Source organism: Pelobates fuscus, chromosome 2 (genome assembly GCF_036172605.1).
Source record: "Pelobates fuscus isolate aPelFus1 chromosome 2, aPelFus1.pri, whole genome shotgun sequence".
Lineage (NCBI taxonomy): Eukaryota > Metazoa > Chordata > Amphibia > Anura > Pelobatidae > Pelobates > Pelobates fuscus.
The window spans coordinates 447,536,935-447,556,798 of NC_086318.1; the positions used below are offsets into that span (position 1 = coordinate 447,536,935).

The 19,864-nt window shown below is 48.1% G+C and overlaps 1 protein-coding gene across 3 annotated transcripts in view; it reads left to right on the forward strand.

The window, feature by feature from the left end:
* TTBK1 (tau tubulin kinase 1) overlaps positions 1-19,864 on the forward strand; it is a 303,323-nt gene that overhangs the window by 37,779 nt on the left and 245,680 nt on the right. Inside the window, exons 1-2 of one of the 3 annotated variants that reach the window (XM_063444161.1) lie at positions 7,921-7,981; positions 12,315-12,338. The exons of the other annotated variants lie outside the window; for them this stretch is intronic. Of the exons in view, the coding sequence (XP_063300231.1) occupies positions 7,979-7,981; positions 12,315-12,338 (27 nt within the window). The 5' untranslated portion in view covers positions 7,921-7,978. Of the gene's footprint in view, positions 1-7,920; positions 7,982-12,314; positions 12,339-19,864 lie in introns of those variants that run through there. 3 annotated transcript variants of the gene reach the window in all.

A 19,864-nucleotide genomic window follows, 5' to 3' on the forward strand; every position in this document is an offset into this window, starting at 1 on the left:
TGCTGCAGCACCTCCAAGGGAGGAGGAGCAAACCAAATTTGCTAAGGAATATAGGAGCAGGATGGCTTTGTTCTCACCAGCCCTAGCTGAACAGATGGCTGACAGGGTTTACACAGATGTGCAGGACTACATCATGCTTCGAAGGTCGCAGATGAACCAGCAAGCGGGGGAGGGAGGCACAACGCCTGTCCCTACCCTGCCAGGAAAAGCAAAGATTCCATACCAAGCGTTTAAAGCCTTTATGGATACAGAGGGCGACATTGATGGCTATTTGCAGGACTTTGAACGGTTATGCAAGCTGCATGCGATCAGCCCTCAAGATCAAGTGCCCTTGTTAGCTGGTAACCTATCAGGCCGCGCAGCAGAAGCGTACCGAGCCGTGCCTGAAGAGGACAGCAGGGACTATCAGAAGGTAAAACTAGCCCTCCTAGCACGATATGCCATTACACCTGAGGCATACCGACTGCAGTTCCGGGCACTGAAAAAACAAGAGAAGGACTCACACGCGGAGTTCGCACCGTCTACAGTGTGCAGCCACCGGGTGGGTTGAGGCAGCAAAATCCATCACTCCACAGGATATCATGCAGTTATTGCTACTGGAACAGTTCTACACAAGCTTATTACCAGAACTGGGTAAGGGATCGTAAACCCTGTACCTTGCAAGAGGCCGCTAAACTAGCTGATGAGCACCAGGATATCAGGCGGGAACAGCGCTCATCACCTAAAGTGTACTCTCCGCCAAACCTTCCCCGACCTACCCCGGTAGACCCTCCCCGACCAGGAGAACCTACCATCCACATACAACAACCGGGCACATATCCGATGCCATGCCTGTAACCAGCTGGGACATGTACAAAGAGATTGTCCCCGAAACAGGGTCCGACCATCCTGGCCCCCTCAAAGACAACCACCTGTCCCTCGAGCAGCAGTACACTGCTATCAGACAGGAGCATTTGCCCAGCCTTCCACCCCTACCCAGATGGAAGAACCACTAGGCACCCTCCACGAAGTGAACCCGGTGCAAGCGGCCTCTGACAACCGCCAAGGTCACCGACACGTGGTCCATGTAGAAGGAAAACGGATGGAGGGGTTGAGAGATTCCGGGGCCACCATCACTTTGGTCCGGAACCCCCTAGTGGCAACAGAACATCTCACGGGAGACTGTATAGCAGTACGGGTGGCAGGGGGAGCCATTTACAAAGTCCCCACTGCCAACCTACATTTGAATTGGGGAGCAGGGGCAGGGCAAGTGGAAGTGGGGATGATGCAGGACTTGCCTGCGGATGTTTTTTTGGGGAATGACTTGGGGGAACTAACCTCCGCTTTTGTTACACGACCAACTCCACAGGAGGCTTACCCCGTCGTCACCCGTCAACAGGCTCGCACCACGGCACCACCCACCGACTCTGAGGCACCACCCACCGCCTCTTAATCACACTGTCCTACCCTGGGATGCCCCGTTAGAATTTGGTAGCGAGGTCGCCCTAGACCCGTCCCTACAGGTTTACAAAGACCGGATAGATAAGAACCAGGCAGGCCTAGAAGGGGAGAGATATGTTTGGGATAAGGGGTTATTATACCGGTACGCTGAGAAAGTAGTAGCTGGATCTATTCCCATTCCTATAAAACAGTTAATTGTGCCTCGAAAGTATAAGCAGGAGCTAATGCGAATAGCCCACGACATACCACTGTCAGGTCACCTAGGGATCAGCCGAACCAAACATCGGCTGATGCAAAATTTCTTCTGGCCGGGGATATCCCAGGATATTAAGCACTATTGTAATACCTGTGATACCTGTCAGAGAGTTGGGAAAAGGGGGGACCGATACAAGGCCAACCTCCACACCCTACCCATCATAGAGGAGCCCTTTAGAATAGCGGTAGACATAATTGGACCGCTGAAAAAACCTAGTCCCTCCGGCAAGAAGTATATCTTGACCGTAGTGGACTACGCCACCAGGTACCCCGAAGCGGTGGCCCTGACCAATGTACATGCTGAGACCGTAGTGGATGCCCTTATGTGCATATTCTCCCGCATGGGATTACCCCGGGAGATTATTTCGGATAGAGGCACCCAATTCACGGCAGAGGTCACTCACCAGCTTTGGAAAGTATGCAGGGTTAAAGCTATCCTTATCTCCCCGTACCACCCTCAGTCCAATGGTCTCTGCGAACGTTTCAACGGAACGCTGAAACAAATGATCCGAACGTTCGTAAACACACAAAAAGACTGGGAGCGGTTTTTACCCCACTTACTGTTTGCCTACAGAGAAGTTCCCCAAGAGTCCACGGGTTCTCCCCTTTCGAATTGTTGTTCGGAAGGAGAGTGAGGGGTCCCCTGGATTTAATCAGAGAACACTGGGAGGGGGGAACGACCACTAATGGCACTCCTATCGTACCCTATGTGCTAGAATTCCGGGACCGCTTGGAGGCTTTAACCCAGGCTGTACGTACCAACCTCCAAGCGGCTCAGCAGCGACAGCGCCGATGGTATGATAGGGGAGCCAGGGACCGCAGCTTTCAGGTCGGCCAGAAGGTATTAATCCTACGACCCGTCCCTACTGACAAGCTGCAGGCTTCCTGGCAGGGCCCATTCAAGGTGGTAGAGCAAGTCTGCGATACCACCTATATAATTGGCCCCTGCGCCGGGGCAGGGGGCAGACGCATGCTCCATGTGAACATGCTGAAGCCCTACCGCGAGCGCACGGAGGAGGTATCCGCCATCTGCGCCTCGGCCGCCGAGGACGCAGATAACCTACCCCTGCCTGACCTTCTCGCCCGGGAAACCCACCAGGAGGATCTAGCTGCCGTACAGTTAGGAGAGCGCTTGAACCCCCAGGAGAAAGCTCAGGTCCAAAGGTTAATTAGGGAAAAAGGAGCTACCTTTTCCAACCTCCCCGGATATACCCCGTTAGCCACTCACCGGGTAGAAACCCCAGACCAAACACCTCTCCGTCAGCCGCCCTACCGCATTCCCGAAGCAGTTAGGGGGAATATGTACAAAGAGCTTAAGGAAATGTTGCAGTTAGGAGTAATTGAGCCTTCGGATAGCCCATGGGCATCCCCAGTGGTACTAGTGCCGAAGCGGGATGGAACAACCCGCTTCTGCGTAGATTATAGGAGGCTCAATGATAAAACAGTGTCCGACGCCTATCCCATGCCCCGGATAGACGAGTTATTAGACAAAATGGCCAGGGGTAAATATCTAACCACCATTGATCTTTGCAAGGGGTATTGGCAAATCCCGTTAGCCGAGGACGCTATCCCCAAGTCGGCCTTTGTCACCCCATTTGGCCTGTACCAATTTAAGGTCATGCCATTTGGGATGAAAATTGCCCCGGCCACCTTCCAGAGGATGGTGGACCGACTATTAGATGGGTTTCAAGAATACGCGTGCGCCTATTTGGACGACATAGCGATTTTTAGTTATTCCTGGACGGATCACCTGAACCACATAGGGGCCGTCTTGGACCGCATCAGGGAGGCAGGGTTAACCCTTAAACCCAGTAAATGCCATATAGGGATGGCAGAAGTCCAATACCTAGGACACCGAGTAGGCAGTGGCCAACAGAAACCAGAACCGGCCAAAATAGAGGCCGTAGCCCAATGGCCAACCCCCTGCACTAAAACCCAGGTACTAGCCTTTTTGGGTACCGCAGGGTATTATCGGAAGTTTGTACCTAATTACAGTACCCTGGCCAAACCCCTCACCGATCTAACCTGCAAGAACCTCCCTAAGTTAGTAGTATGGGCCCCAGAGTGTGAACAGGCATTCCAACTCCTGAAAACTGCCCTTGTTAACGCACCTGTTCTGGCTGCTCCTGATCCAACTAAACGTTTTCTCGTTGATACAGACGCTTCTATGTTTGGATTGGGAGCAGTACTGAGCCAGGTCGGAGCAGATGGCGGCGAACATCCGGTAGCTTACCTAAGCAGAAAACCTTTACCCAGAGAAGTAAGCTACGCCCCATTGAAAAGGAATGCCTTGCCCTGGTGTGGGCCCTCAAGAAACTGCAACCCTATTTGTATGGACAAACCTTTTCGCTACTCACAGATCACAACCCGTTGGTCTGGCTTAACCGGGTGTCAGGGGACAACGCCCGGCTGCTACGCTGGAGTTTGGCGCTGCAGCCATTTGATTTTACCATCCCAATATCGCCCGGGAAAGCTAAATGGAAATGCCGACGGGTTATCTCGACAAACTGAACTGGACAAGTGATCTGTGGGTACTCCTCCAGACATCCCCAAGCCGATCCGTTGGGATCAGACTGTGTATGCTGCCTTGGTTCTGGGGGAGCATTGTGGCAGCAGCAGCCATTTTTAAAACTGTTTTTTCCTTTAACATGTACGTACCGCTTTAAGAACCAAGAGTACGCGGGTGTAATGTATTGCAGGTTCATAGCGTTCGTATGCTGGCGGCATAAAAACCCGTCGGCATTCAGGTAATCGTTCCACGAACAGTGATTTCCATCTCTGTTTGTGAAACGAACAAACTGCCGAATGGAGACCACCCTCAGGAGGTCGTGTGGCTCTCGTTAAAGATTGCAACATTGTTGCAAACGGTAAATTAAGAGGATTCAGGGTGGCCGTCGCTCGGCTACCGACCACGCGGTGGTCGGCCATCTTGGATCCTTTGTTAGCCCAGCGGTATTTGGTCATCGAGCGCCTGGAACTAAAATCGGCTACTCGGCGGCACAAATACCGCTGGACTTCCAAGCCGTTCGGGAGCCCCGGTCTTTCGGTATTAGGTTTCTATGGAATCCTTCGGTAGTTTGAGGGGAACTTAGAAAATAAGTGTATTTCATGCGGCGTTCGGCTATTTAAGCTGGGATCGGAGCGGCACTTTCAGGGAATGTGCGCTCCGACCCCAGCTATCTACCGAACACCCGTTCGTCTAAATCTGACGAACAATATTCCTCTTATGTATTTTAATGTAAAATATTGTTTCTGCTGCACGAGGGGATAATCCACTTAACAGTATATGCTGGTGGGAGTGTCCCTCTCGTGCAGCAGCGTATTATGGGAGAAATGTCCCTCTTGTTCAGTTTCCCACGTAGTCCCCTATTTCCTCACCCCTGAATTGTCTGTAGGGAAACCCCTTGCATGGGAAATCCCATAAATACTGTGAGTGTGTGAATAAAAACTCAGTTGACCTCCAAGCTATGTGTCGTCTAGTTCTTGGAGGGAAGGGATTGTAACAACGCTACCTGTCTTGTACCTGTCTTGGATTACCTTTCCTGTCTACCAGCGGAGATACCTTGGATAATACCTCTACTCCGCTACATACGTGCATACAGATACAAACTATAGCCATAATGGAGAGCAGGATGTACGTGCATACAGATACAAACTATAGCCATAACGGAGAGCCGGATGTACGTGTATACAGATACAAACTATAGCCATAACGGAGAGCCGGATGTACGTGTATACAGATACAAACTATAGCCATAACGGAGAGCAGGATGTACGTGTATACAGATACAAACTATAGCTAAAACAGAGAGCCGGATGTACGTGTATACAGATACAAACTATAGCCATAACGGAGAGCAGGATGTACGTGTATACAGATACAAACTATAGCTAAAACAGAGAGCCGGATGTACGTGTATACAGATACAAACTATAGCCATAATGGAGAGCCGGATGTACGTGTATACAGATACAAACTATAGCCATAACGGAGAGCTGGATGTACGTGTATACAGATACAAACTATAGCCATAACGGAGAGCTGGATGTACGTGTATACAGATACAAACTATAGCCATAACGGAGAGCTGGATGTATGTGTATACAGATACAAACTATAGCCATAACGGAGAGCTGGATGTACGTGTATACAGATGCAAACTATAGCCATAACGGAGAGCCGGATGTACGTGTATACAGATACAAACTATAGCCATAACGGAGAGCTGGATGTACGTGTATACAGATACAAACTATAGCCATAACGGAGAGCTGGATGTACATGTATACAGATACAAACTATAGCCATAACGGAGAGCTGGATGTACGTGTATACAGATACAAACTATAGTTATAACGGAGAGCTGGATGTACGTGTATACAGATACAAACTATAGCCATAACGGAGAGCCAGATGTACGTGTATACAGATACAAACTATAGCCATAACGGAGAGCCGGATGTACGTGTATACAGATACAAACTATAGCCATAACGGAGAGCCGGATGTACGTGTATACAGATACAAACTATAGCCATAACGGAGAGCAGGATGTACGTGTATACAGATACAAACTATAGCTAAAACAGAGAGCCGGATGTACGTGTATACAGATACAAACTATAGCCATAACGGAGAGCAGGATGTACGTGTATACAGATACAAACTATAGCTAAAACAGAGAGCCGGATGTACGTGTATACAGATACAAACTATAGCCATAACGGAGAGCCGGATGTACGTGTATACAGATACAAACTATAGCCATAACGGAGAGCTGGATGTACGTGTATACAGATACAAACTATAGCCATAACGGAGAGCTGGATGTATGTGTATACAGATACAAACTATAGCCATAACGGAGAGCTGGATGTACGTGTATACAGATGCAAACTATAGCCATAACGGAGAGCCGGATGTACGTGTATACAGATACAAACTATAGCCATAACGGAGAGCTGGATGTACGTGTATACAGATACAAACTATAGCCATAACGGAGAGCTGGATGTACATGTATACAGATACAAACTATAGCCATAACGGAGAGCTGGATGTACGTGTATACAGATACAAACTATAGTTATAACGGAGAGCTGGATGTACGTGTATACAGATACAAACTATAGCCATAACGGAGAGCCAGATGTACGTGTATACAGATACAAACTATAGCCATAACGGAGAGCTGGATGTACGTGTATACAGATACAAACTATAGCCATAACGGAGAGCCGGATGTACGTGTATACAGATACAAACTGTAGCCATAACGGAGAGCCGGATGTACGTGTATACAGATACAAACTATAGCCATAACGGAGAGCTGTATGTACGTGTATACAGATACAAACTATAGCCATAACGGAGAGCTGGATGTACGTTTATACAGATACAAACTATAGTTATAACGGAGAGCAGGATGTACGTGTATACAGATACAAACTATAGCCATAACGGAGAGCAGGATGTACGTGTATACAGATACAAACTATAGCCATAACGGAGAGCTGGATGTACGTTTATACAGATACAAACTATAGTTATAACGGAGAGCAGGATGTACGTGTATACAGATACAAACTATAGCCATAACGGAGAGCAGGATGTACGTGCATACAGATACAAACTATAGCCATAACGGAGAGCAGGATGTACGTGTATACAGATACAAACTATAGCCATAACGGAGAGCTGGATGTACGTTTATACAGATACAAACTATAGTTATAACGGAGAGCAGGATGTACGTGTATACAGATACAAACTATAGCCATAACGGAGAGCAGGATGTACGTGCATACAGATACAAACTATAGCCATAACGGAGAGCAGGATGTACGTGTATACAGATACAAACTATAGCCATAACGGAGAGCAGGATGTGCGTGTATACAGATACAAACTATAGCCATAACGGAGAGCAGGATGTACGTGCATACAGATACAAACTATAGCCATAACGGAGAGCAGGATGTACGTGTATACAGATACAAACTACACGTCTAACATGCATAAGATAGGTAATTTGTTTATTTTTTTGTGCTCGCAGTGACCTATCATCTACACATTTATATATGGGAGGTCTGATATAAGACCTTGGCTCATAGTAAATGTCCTAGTTTAATCCCTTTGGCTTGGACTCCCTCTGTTTCCCTACAGTCCCTTCCGGAACCCACCCTTGTTTTAATTCACAGGCTCCTAGCTGAATGAGCCCCAACGGTCAGGTCTCTGTGTGAGCATCTGAAGGGCTTCCACGCTTCCTGGAATACTGGCAAGATGGTGAGACATGGGTAATTCATGGCATGTTTCCTGTTTGCCATTGGTTTTAAACTGATCTGCTGAACGCCAGGAGCAACTAAGTCGATACAATTCCCGGCCTTGGAAGTTTCACTGCATGTTGAGCTTTCGTGATCTGTAAGCTTGGCTGCAGGATGAGAAGGGGAGGCTTGTGGGATAACTTCTTGCAATATAAGACGTTTGTGCACGAATCTGCCAGATGGTAAAGATTCACAAAATCTCATGCAAACATAGAATGAAAGAGCGTCAAGTTTAGTAAACCCCTTATTTATTAAATTATCCCACAGGAAAACACTATGAGTGACGGCTCATAGGGAGAGATTTATTAAGTATTATGATGAGCTAATGGGTCTGTAAAGGGAAGGTTTTGTAGTGCAGTGTCAGTATCAGTAACTGGCAGGGTGCAGCGTCAGTATCAGTAACTGGCAGTGTACAGCGTCAGTATCAGTAACTGGCAGGGTGCAGTGTCAGTATCAGTAACTGGCAGAGTGCAGCGTCAGTATCAGTAACTGACAGAGTGCAGTGTCAGTATCAGTAACTGGCAGAGTGCAGTGTCAGTATCAGTAACTGGCAGAGTGCAGCGTCAGTATCAGTAACTGGCAGAGTGCAGCGTCAGTATCAGTAACTGGCAGTGTGCAGTGTCAGTATCAGTAACTGGCAGTGTGCAGTGTCAGTATCAGTAACTGGCAGAGTGCAGCGTCAGTATCAGTAACTGGCAGGGTGCAGCGTCAGCGTCAGTATCAGTAACTGGCAGAGTGCAGCGTCAGTATCAGTAACTGGCAGAGTGCAGTGTCAGTATCAGTAACTGGCAGAGTGCAGTGTCAGTATCAGTAACTGGCAGAGTGCAGCGTCAGTATCAGTAACTGGCAGAGTGCAGCGTCAGTATCAGTAACTGGCAGAGTGCAGCGTCAGTATCAGTAACTGGCAGGGTGCAGCGTCGGCGTCAGTATCAGTAACTGGCCGGGTGCAGCGTCAGTATCAGTAACAGGCAGGGTGCAGTGTCAGTATCAGTAACTGGCAGGGTGCAGCGTCAGTATCAGTAACTGGCAGGGTGCAGCGTCAGTATCAGTAACAGGCAGAGTGCAGTGTCAGTATCAGTAACTGGCAGTGTGCAGCGTCAGTATCAGTAACAGGCAGAGTGCAGCGTCAGTATCAGTAACTGGCAGAGTGCAGCGTCAGTATCAGTAACTGGCAGAGTGCAGCGTCAGTATCAGTAACTGGCAGAGTGCAGCGTCAGTATCAGTAACTGGCAGAGTGCAGCGTCAGTATCAGTAACTGGCAGAGTGCAGTGTCAGTATCAGTAACTGGCAGTGTGCAGCGTCAGTATCAGTAACTGGCAGTGTGCAGTATCAGTATCAGTAACTGGCAGTGTGCAGTGTCAGTATCAGTAACTGGCAGAGTGCAGTGTCAGTATCAGTAACTGGCAGAGTGCAGTGTCGGTATCAGTAACTGGCAGAGTGCAGCGTCAGTATCAGTAACTGGCAGAGTGCAGCGTCAGTATCAGTAACTGGCCGGGTGCAGCGTCAGTATCAGTAACAGGCAGGGTGCAGTGTCAGTATCAGTAACAGGCAGGGTGCAGCGTCAGTATCAGTAACAGGCAGGGTGCAGCGTCAGTATCAGTAACTGGCAGTGTGCAGTATCAGTATCAGTAACTGGCAGTGTGCAGTGTCAGTATCAGTAACTGGCAGTGTGCAGCGTCAGTATCAGTAACTGGCAGAGTGCAGCGTCAGTATCAGTAACTGGCAGTGTGCAGCGTCAGTATCAGTAACTGGCAGGGTGCAGCGTCAGTATCAGTAACTGGCAGGGTGCAGTGTCAGTATCAGTAACAGGCAGGGTGCAGTGTCAGTATCAGTAACAGGCAGGGTGCAGTGTCAGTATCAGTAACAGGCAGGGTGCAGCGTCAGTATCAGTAACTGGCAGTGTGCAGTATCAGTATCAGTAACTGGCAGTGTGCAGTATCAGTATCAGTAACTGGCAGTGTGCAGTGTCAGTATCAGTAACTGGCAGTGTGCAGCGTCAGTATCAGTAACTGGCAGAGTGCAGTGTCAGTATCAGTAACTGGCAGTGTGCAGCATCAGTATCAGTAACTGGCAGGGTGCAGCGTCAGTATCAGTAACTGGCAGGGTGCAGTGTCAGTATCAGTAACAGGCAGGGTGCAGCGTCAGTATCAGTAACTGGCAGAGTGCAGCGTCAGTATCAGTAAATCAGTAACTGGCAGAGTGCAGTGTCAGTATCAGTAACTGGCAGTGTGCAGCGTCAGTATCAGTAACTGGCAGGGTGCAGCGTCAGTATCAGTAACAGGCAGGGTGCAGCGTCAGTATCAGTAACTGGCAGGGTGCAGCGTCAGTATCAGTAACTGGCAGGGTGCAGCGTCAGTATCAGTAACTGGCAGGGTGCAGCGTCAGTATCAGTAACTGGCAGGGTGCAGCGTCAGTATCAGTAACTGGCAGGGTGCAGCGTCAGTATCAGTAACTGGCAGTGTACAGCGTCAGTATCAGTAACTGGCAGGGTGCAGCGTCAGTATCAGTAACTGGCAGAGTGCAGTGTCAGTATCAGTAACTGGCAGAGTGCAGTGTCAGTATCAGTAACAGGCAGGGTGCAGCGTCAGTATCAGTAACTGGCAGTGTGCAGCGTCAGTATCAGTAACTGGCAGTGTGCAGTATCAGTATCAGTAACTGGCAGTGTGCAGTGTCAGTATCAGTAACTGGCAGAGTGCAGTGTCAGTATCAGTAACTGGCAGGGTGCAGTGTCAGTATCAGTAACAGTAACTGGCAGAGTGCAGTGTCAGTATCAGTAACGGGCAGGGTGCAGTGTCAGTATCAGTAACAGACAGAGCGCAGTGACATTAACAGGCAAGGGGCAGTATCAGTGTCTTGCAGTGTCAGGTTAAGGTGTAAGCAGGGTTCAGTGACAGTAACAAGCAAGGTGTACTGTCAGGCAGTGTCAGGGTAAGGTGTAGGCAGGGTGCAGTGTCAGAATTGGGTGTAGTCAGGGTGCAGTGTCAGTAACAGGCAAGGTGTAGTGTCAGGATTGGGTGTAGGCAGGGTGCAGTGTCAGCATTGGGTGTAGGCAAGGTGCATGCAATGTCAGGGTTGGGTGTAGGCAGGGTGCAGTGTCAGTAACAGGCAGGATGCAGTGTCAGGGTTTTGTGTAGGCAGGGTGCAGTGTCAATCAGTGTCAGGGTTGGGTGTAGGCAGGGTGCAGTGTTAGTGGCAGGCAGTGTCAGTGTCATGCAGTGTCAGGGTTGGGTGTAGGCAGGGTGCAGTGTTAGTAGCAGGCAGTGTCAGTGTCATGCAGTGTCAGGGTTGGGTATAGGCAGGGTGCAGTGTTAGTAGCAGGCAGTGTCATGCAGTTTCAGGGTTGGGTATAGGCAGGGTGCAGTGTTAGTAGCAGGCAGTGTCATGCAGTTTCAGGGTTGGGTATAGGCAGGGTGCAGTGTTAGTAGCAGGCAGTGTCATGCAGTTTCAGGGTTGGGTATAGGCAAGGTGCAGTGTTAGTAGCAGGCAGTGTCATGCAGTTTCAGGGTTGGGTATAGGCAGGGTGCAGTGTTAGTAGCAGGCAGTGTCATGCAGTTTCAGGGTTGGGTATAGGCAGGGTGCAGTGTTAGTAGCAGGCAGTGTCATGCAGTTTCAGGGTTGGGTATAGGCAGGGTGCAGTGTTAGTAGCAGGCAGTGTCATGCAGTTTCAGGGTTGGGTATAGGCAGGGTGCAGTGTTAGTAGCAGGCAGTGTCATGCAGTTTCAGGGTTGGGTATAGGCAGGGTGCAGTGTTAGTAGCAGGCAGTGTCATGCAGTTTCAGGGTTGGGTATAGGCAGGGTGCAGTGTTAGTAGCAGGCAGTGTCATGCAGTTTCAGGGTTGGGTATAGGCAGGGTGCAGTGTTAGTAGCAGGCAGTGTCATGCAGTTTCAGGGTTGGGTATAGGCAGGGTGCAGTGTTAGTAGCAGGCAGTGTCATGCAGTTTCAGGGTTGGGTATAGGCAGGGTGCAGTGTTAGTAGCAGGCAGTGTCATGCAGTTTCAGGGTTGGGTATAGGCAGGGTGCAGTGTTAGTAGCAGGCAGTGTCATGCAGTTTCAGGGTTGGGTATAGGCAGGGTGCAGTGCAGGTTAAAGGCCTGAATTGAAATCACACTAGGGACAGTAATGTGTCCACTGGTTCCGCTGTGCACTGCTTGCCTTTCTGGCCTCTGCTCTGTATCCTTGCTCCGCACCGCACTGCTTCATGTAATGTGCATGTATGTACCTGTAACTCCTGTGTCTTACCACGTGTCTGTCTTTGTCTTCTTCCCTCACTCGTTCTTGGATGTCCTCCCACCCCAGTCCAGCCATGGCAAGAAGAGCACAGTAAGAATGGGCAGCATGCTGGTGGGGTCTCAGGGCAAGGAATCTGACATCTATATTGTTCAGTATTGTTACAGAATCTGTTATCCCCACTTCTTCCGTGATATTTTATCTATTAATCTTCTTTTTCTTGTGTGAAAGGTTAGTAGAATCACAACACCGCTAGTTAGTCGCAGAAAGAATATGGGATTCATTAATGATTCTACACAATAACTTACCCAGATATCTCAGGCAATCTCATGCTATCTGTCAGCACCCCCAAATAAAGAACTAAATCTTTATAAAAAAAACATTAGAAACACATGGTCAGCATACAAACTGTATTAATTCCACTCAATGCTAAAAAAAAACATTAGCCTCTCTCCAATCCCTCCCCATATAGCCTCTCTCCAATCCCTCCCCATATAGCCTCTCTCCCAATCCCTCCCCATATAGCCTCTCTCCAATCCCTCCCCATATAGCCTCTCTCCAATCCCTCCCCATATAGCCTCTCTCCAATCCCTCCCCATATAGCCTCTCTCCCAATCCCTCCCCATATAGCCTCTCTCCAATCCCTCCCCATATAGCCTCTCTCCAATCCCTCCCCATATAGCCTCTCTCCAATCCCTCCCCATATAGCCTCTCTCCCAATCCCTCCCCATATAGCCTCTCTCCAATCCCTCCCCATATAGCCTCTCTCCCAATCTCTCCCCATATAGCCTCTCTCCAATCCCTCCCCATATAGCCTCTCTCCAATCCCTCCCCATATAGCCTCTCTCCAATCCCTCCCCATATAGCCTCTCTCCCAATCCCTCCCCATATAGCCTCTCTCCAATCCCTCCCCATATAGCCTCTCTCCCAATCCCTCCCCATATAGCCTCTCTCCAATCCCTCCCCATATAGCCTCTCTCCAATCCCTCCCCATATAGCCTCTCTCTCAATCCCTCCCCATATAGCCTCTCTCCAATCCCTCCCCATATAGCCTCTCTCCAATCCCTCCCCATATAGCCTCTCTCCCAATCCCTCCCCATATAGCCTCTCTCCAATCCCTCCCCATATAGCCTCTCTCCAATCACTCCCCATATAGCCTCTCTCCAATCCCTCCCCATATAGCCTCTCTCCAATCGCTCCCCATATAGCCTCTCTCCAATCCCTCCCCATATAGCCTCTCTCCAATCCCTCCCCATATAGCCTCTCTCCCAATCCCTCCCCATATAGCCTCTCTCCAATCGCTCCCCATATAGCCTCTCTCCAATCCCTCCCCATATAGCCTCTCTCCAATCCCTCCCCATATAGCCTCTCTCCAATCCCTCCCCATATAGCCTCTCTCCAATCCCTCCCCATATAGCCTCTCTCCCAATCGCTCCCCATATAGCCTCTCTCCCAATCCCTCCCCATATAGCCTCTCTCCCAATCGCTCCCCATATAGCCTCTCTCCAATCCCTCCCCATATAGCCTCTCTCCAATCCCTCCCCATATAGCCTCTCTCCAATCCCTCCCCATATAGCCTCTCTCCAATCCCTCCCCATATAGCCTCTCTCCAATCCCTCCCCATATAGCCTCTCTCCCAATCGCTCCCCATATAGCCTCTCTCCAATCCCTCCCCATATAGCCTCTCTCCAATCCCTCCCCATATAGCCTCTCTCCAATCCCTCCCCATATAGCCTCTCTCCCAATCCCTCCCCATATAGCCTCTCTCCAATCCCTCCCCATATAGCCTCTCTCCAATCCCTCCCCATATAGCCTCTCTCCCAATCCCTCCCCATATAGCCTCTCTCCAATCCCTCCCCATATAGCCTCTCTCCAATCCCTCCCCATATAGCCTCTCTCCAATCCCTCCCCATATAGCCTCTCTCCAATCCCTCCCCATATAGCCTCTCTCCAATCCCTCCCCATATAGCCTCTCTCCAATCCCTCCCCATATAGCCTCTCTCCAATCCCTCCCCATATAGCCTCTCTCCAATCCCTCCCCATATAGCCTCTCTCCAATCCCTCCCCATATAGCCTCTCTCCAATCCCTCCCCATATAGCCTCTCTCCCAATCCCTCCCCATATAGCCTCTCTCCAATCCCTCCCCATATAGCCTCTCTCCCAATCGCTCCCCATATAGCCTCTCTCCAATCCCTCCCCATATAGCCTCTCTCCAATCCCTCCCCATATAGCCTCTCTCCAATCCCTCCCCATATAGCCTCTCTCCAATCCCTCCCCATATAGCCTCTCTCCCAATCCCTCCCCATATAGCCTCTCTCCCAATCCCTCCCCATATAGCCTCTCTCCAATCCCTCCCCATATAGCCTCTCTCCAATCCCTCCCCATATAGCCTCTCTCCAATCCCTCCCCATATAGCCTCTCTCCCAATCCCTCCCCATATAGCCTCTCTCCAATCCCTCCCCATATAGCCTCTCTCCAATCCCTCCCCATATAGCCTCTCTCCCAATCCCTCCCCATATAGCCTCTCTCCAATCCCTCCCCATATAGCCTCTCTCCAATCCCTCCCCATATAGCCTCTCTCCCAATCCCTCCCCATATAGCCTTTCTCCAATCCCTCCCCATATAGCCTCTCTCCAATCCCTCCCCATATAGCCTCTCTCCAATCACTCCCCATATAGCCTCTCTCCCAATCCCTCCCCATATAGCCTCTCTCCCAATCCCTCCCCATATAGCCTCTCTCCAATCAATCCCCATATAGCCTCTCTCCAATCACTCCCCATATGGCCTCTCTCCAATCACTCCCCATATAGCCTATCTCCCAATCCCTCCCCATATAGCCTATCTCCAATCTCTCCCCATATAGCCTATCTCCAATCTCTCCCCATATAGCCTCTCTCCAATCACTCCCCATATGGCCTCTCTCCAATCACTCCCCATATAGCCTATCTCCCAATCCCTCCCCATATAGCCTCTCTCCAATCACTCCCCATATAGTCTCTCTCCAATCACTCCCCATATAGCCTCTCTCCAATCACTCCCCATATAGCCTCTCTCCAATCCCTCCCCATATAGCCTCTCTCCAATCACTCCCCATATAGTCTCTCTCCAATCACTCCCCATATAGCCTCTCTCCAATCCCTCCCCATATAGCCTCTCTCCAATCCCTCCCCATATAGTCTCTCTCCAAGCCCTCCCCATATAGCCTCTCTCCAGTCTCTCCCCATATAGCCTCTCTCCAGTCTCTCCCCATATAGCCTCTCTCCAGTCTCTCCCTATATAGCCTCTCTCCAGTCTCTCCCCATGTAGCCTCTCTCCAGTCTCTCCCCATTTAGCTTCTCTCCAGTCTCTCCCCATTTAGCCTCTCTCCAGTCTCTCCCCATTTAGCCTCTCTCCAGTCTCTCCCCATTTAGCCTCTCTCCAATCCTTCCCCATATAGCCTCTCTCCAATCCCTCCCCATATAGCCTCTTTCCAAAACCCTTCACCATATATCCTCTCTTCAAACCCTTCACTGTATAGCCTCTCTTCAAAACCTTCACCATATAGACTCTCTCCCAACTCCTCACAATATAGCCATTCCCTACATCTCTCACCAAATAGCCTCTCCCCCAACCCCTTACCATATAGCCTATCTCCAATTCCCTCACCATATAGCCTCTCTCCAGATTTTACACTTTATAGCCTCTCTTCCATTCCCTCACCATATAGCCTCTCTCCCAATCCCTCACCATATAGCCTCTCTCTAGACTCTCAATATATAGCCTCTCTCCCAATCCCTCACCATATAGCCTCTCTCCAGACTCTCACCATATAGCCTCTCTCCCAATCACTCACCATATAGCCTCTCATCATACAGCCTCTCTCCCAATCCCTCACCATACAGCCTCTCTCCAGACTCTCACCATATAGCCTCTTTACCAATCCCTTACCATATAGGCTCTCTTCAGACCCTTGACCAAATAGCTTCTTTTCCAACCATTTACCATACAGACTCTCTCTAAACCCTTGACCAAATAGCCTCTCTTCAAACCATTCACAATATAGCCTCTCTCTTAACCCCTTACCATGTAGCCTCTCTCCCAACACCTTACCATATAGCCTATCTCCCATTCCCTCACCATATAGCCTCTCTCCCAATCCCTCACCATATAGCCTCTCTCCAGACTCTCACTTTATAGCCTCTTGTAACGGACCGTTTCGCTTACAAGAGGATAAAAAACGTTTAGGCGATAATCCCCTTCCAGATAGACAAGCAGCTACTGCAATTACCAATCTCCCGGCCTGTAAACTGCACGAATTCACCAACTCCCGAACAAGAGACACACTTGAATTCCCCAATCTCCCGAACTGGAAACACACGAACACTGGAATAGCTCAACAGGAAAAGCATACAATCCGCTTACACTCCTGGCAATCAGCATACAATCCAATTCCCCCAAATACGAGACGACACTTCAGTTTGAGGGTCAAGCAGAATCTGTTTAATGAGGGCTTCCTGCCCAGTATTTATGCAGGTCTCCCACCTGGTGGACACTCCCCTAGGGGACCAAATGGGAGACTGTAACAACAGACAGACATGTATCATTTTAGGACATACAGTCACAATACTTTCCCACAATGCATCCTGGCTTCCTCCCCTCTGCCCTGGAGATAATTGAGAAGTAATTCATATCTTAAAATCCTTTACTGGATCATAAGTAGGTATATCTCAAACCTAAATCCAAAAAAAAAAAAAAACACTCGTGTTGTCATACCTCAGTTTAAGCTTTTTTTCCTTATTCCCCTTAGCAAATTCAATAGTGACGTATAATTATAAACACTTTCAATTGTACCGTGCTCTGTAAACTTTTCAGTTACAAATATAATTCTAGTAAATTGTTTCTCTATCTCTATGTTTCTATAGTAAGTGATTTATTCCACACATTTCTAAAACAATTTTGTCCCCAAGTGGGCATCTTGTGTCCCTTATAGATATATCTTGACCCATATTCTTCTTACAGGAAAAAAAAAAAAAAAAAAAAAAAAAAAAAGAAAAAAGCATTAGTTGTTTTCCGTGCCTTTTCCCTTTTTAAGTTTGTAAATGGGTTGTAAATAGCTTGTAAATAGGTCGGTCCATACTTCTGCTTCTCTAAAATAGGAAAGCTTTCTTTTCCTCAATAGTCTGGGTGAATAGATCCTCTTTACCAACTAATTTGGGTGGAGTGTAACTTGCATAGTAGAGTCTTTAAGTTTTCTCTCCTCCTTTGAAGTTCCTTTGAACTTCCCTTTTCTCTCGTTCCTTCGCATCCTTCTCATAGAGAGCATTGAGCTCCGGGCTTAACCTTAATATGCTTAACCCATTTCAAGAAGAAAAAAAAAAAAAAAAAAAAAAAAAAAAAAAGAAAAAACCACCGCCTTCTTCTTTTACTCCCATATCTCTCATCTCTCCCAGCTCTCATAAAGTTATTAGAGGGTTAATGATTTTGTCCATGCTTCTAGTTCTTTAGCTGAAGTGAATGGTATCCATTTTTCTTCCCACCACACAATTATTTTGGATGATTGTACCCATTTGTATTTCACGTTTCTTTGCTTCAATGGGTCTAAGGCTTGAAAAAATGTTCTTCTCCATTTTCTTGTTTGCATTGAGAGATCTTGGAATGTAATGATGTCCTTAAATTTCTCCGATAAGTTGTCCTTGTTCCTCAGCAGGTTTAACAATTGTTGTTTGTATGTATAGGAGGAGAAGCAAACTATTACATCTCTTGGATAATGGGCAGGAACTTCATGAGGCTTTCTTAATCTATGTGCTCGTTCTATTATAGGTTGAGGTATTTCCTTCTGTAAGCCAGCTTCTTGAAAGAAAGAGAGTAAAAAATCCTGTAATTGGTCTTGGGTTATAGATTCAGATATGTTTCTGAAACGAACATTGCACCTCCTCGACCGATCTTCAAGGTCTCTAATCTTTAAGTTTATTTGCTGTATTAAAGCTTCTGTTTGAGTGTTCTCCCGTTGCATATTATTTATTTGGTCTTCCATTCTATCAATTTTTTCTAATGCCGAGCTCAATTTGGTATTAATTCTCTCCATCTCCATTTTAATTGTATTTGAGCTGTTAACAATCTGGCTAGCAATCTGTGCCATTTGCTCGTCTAGTTTGTTCACCTGAAAATCTTGAGACACATAATTCGCATAATTCTTATGATCTGTATTGAGCACAACTGTTGTTTGCGTGTTCTGATCATGGAATATCGTTTCGTTCTCTTTGTGCCCCGGTTTTTCTTTATTGGGGGAAAAAAAACCTGACAACCTAGTTGGCTGAGAGTCATCTTTTTTTTCTTTGCTTTTTATTTGTCTCTTAGACGCCATATTGGATTTCTTTCCTGAGTCTGGGGGGAGGAGGTTCACTCAGATTCTTTCAGGCCTCTTTCAAGCCTCTTTCAAGCCGCTTTGACTTTTAGCAGCAGCAGCGAAAACTTCCTTAGGTACAATTTTTATATGCAGAGATTTTGCGCAAGATTTTACCAAGATTTTGTTGCAAGGTTTTGTTGCTACTATATCCTGCTATATCCTGCTTGTTACCATGTTTTACCAGAAGTAAACTTTAATAAAAGTAGAGTAAATTATAATACCGACGTAGATAGAAAAAATAGAAAAAAAAAAAAAAAAATTCCCACTACGGTTATATGTGGGCTTAACTTACTCCACTTATTTAACTTGAACCTCCTATTTGTAGGCAACAATTTTTGTCCCCTTGTCTTTTCGTCCCCTCCAACTGAGTCAGGTCTTATCCCCCAACGTGGTTTAAATATTTTAAGCACAAATTTTAAGCACTTCCCTTATCGATGGAGAGCTATCCGCTCACTGCTCCGTTTTTACTCCGTCTCTGCCGCTTACTCCGCTTACTCCGTCTCTGCCGCTGCCGCTTACTGCTCCGTCTTCCCCATCGAGTCGTGGTCACTTGTAAGCCGCGGTCGCTGCCTTCTCCCTCATCTCCCGCCGGGCGCCTCTCACACGCTCTTCCTAGACCCGCCTCCCGACGTGCTCACGTCCTCCCGTGCACGTCCGCCCACATCGCTCCCTGAGTGAGAAGTATTTCAATTATCTCCCAGGACAGAGGCAAGACTCCATTATGCACGTGGTGAACACAGATACAATATTACTTTAAAATACACAAAGTTACTTTTTGCACATAAAACACAGACATGTAACATATCCCCAGATAGCTCAGGTCTGGGTGCACATTATTAGGTGAATGGCACTCAGACCACACGAATACAGTTTAATTGTCATGGAGCCAAAGTCTTTAATTACACGAATAGGCTCCATGGCATAGCTATCTGGGTTAAAACATTCACATAAAATAAACTACCGAAGTTCCAGGTGTTTGGCTAAATTGTCCCGAATAGGAACCAAGGGGCTGGAGGCTCAGCGGTGCCTGCACGTAAAAGTGTCCGCTTTTAGTGCATGAAAGCCGGGCAGAAAAGCGTTGGCTGCCCGGGGAGCTCCAAACCACCGCCATCGTGTGGCGGCTAGGCGTAACCGCGACCAACCAGTAACAGTCAATTAAGCTGCGGTTAACCGCAGCTACTGGGTGGTCAATCGCCGGCACACGCTCGTTAAGCCGCGGTTAACCGCGGCTTCA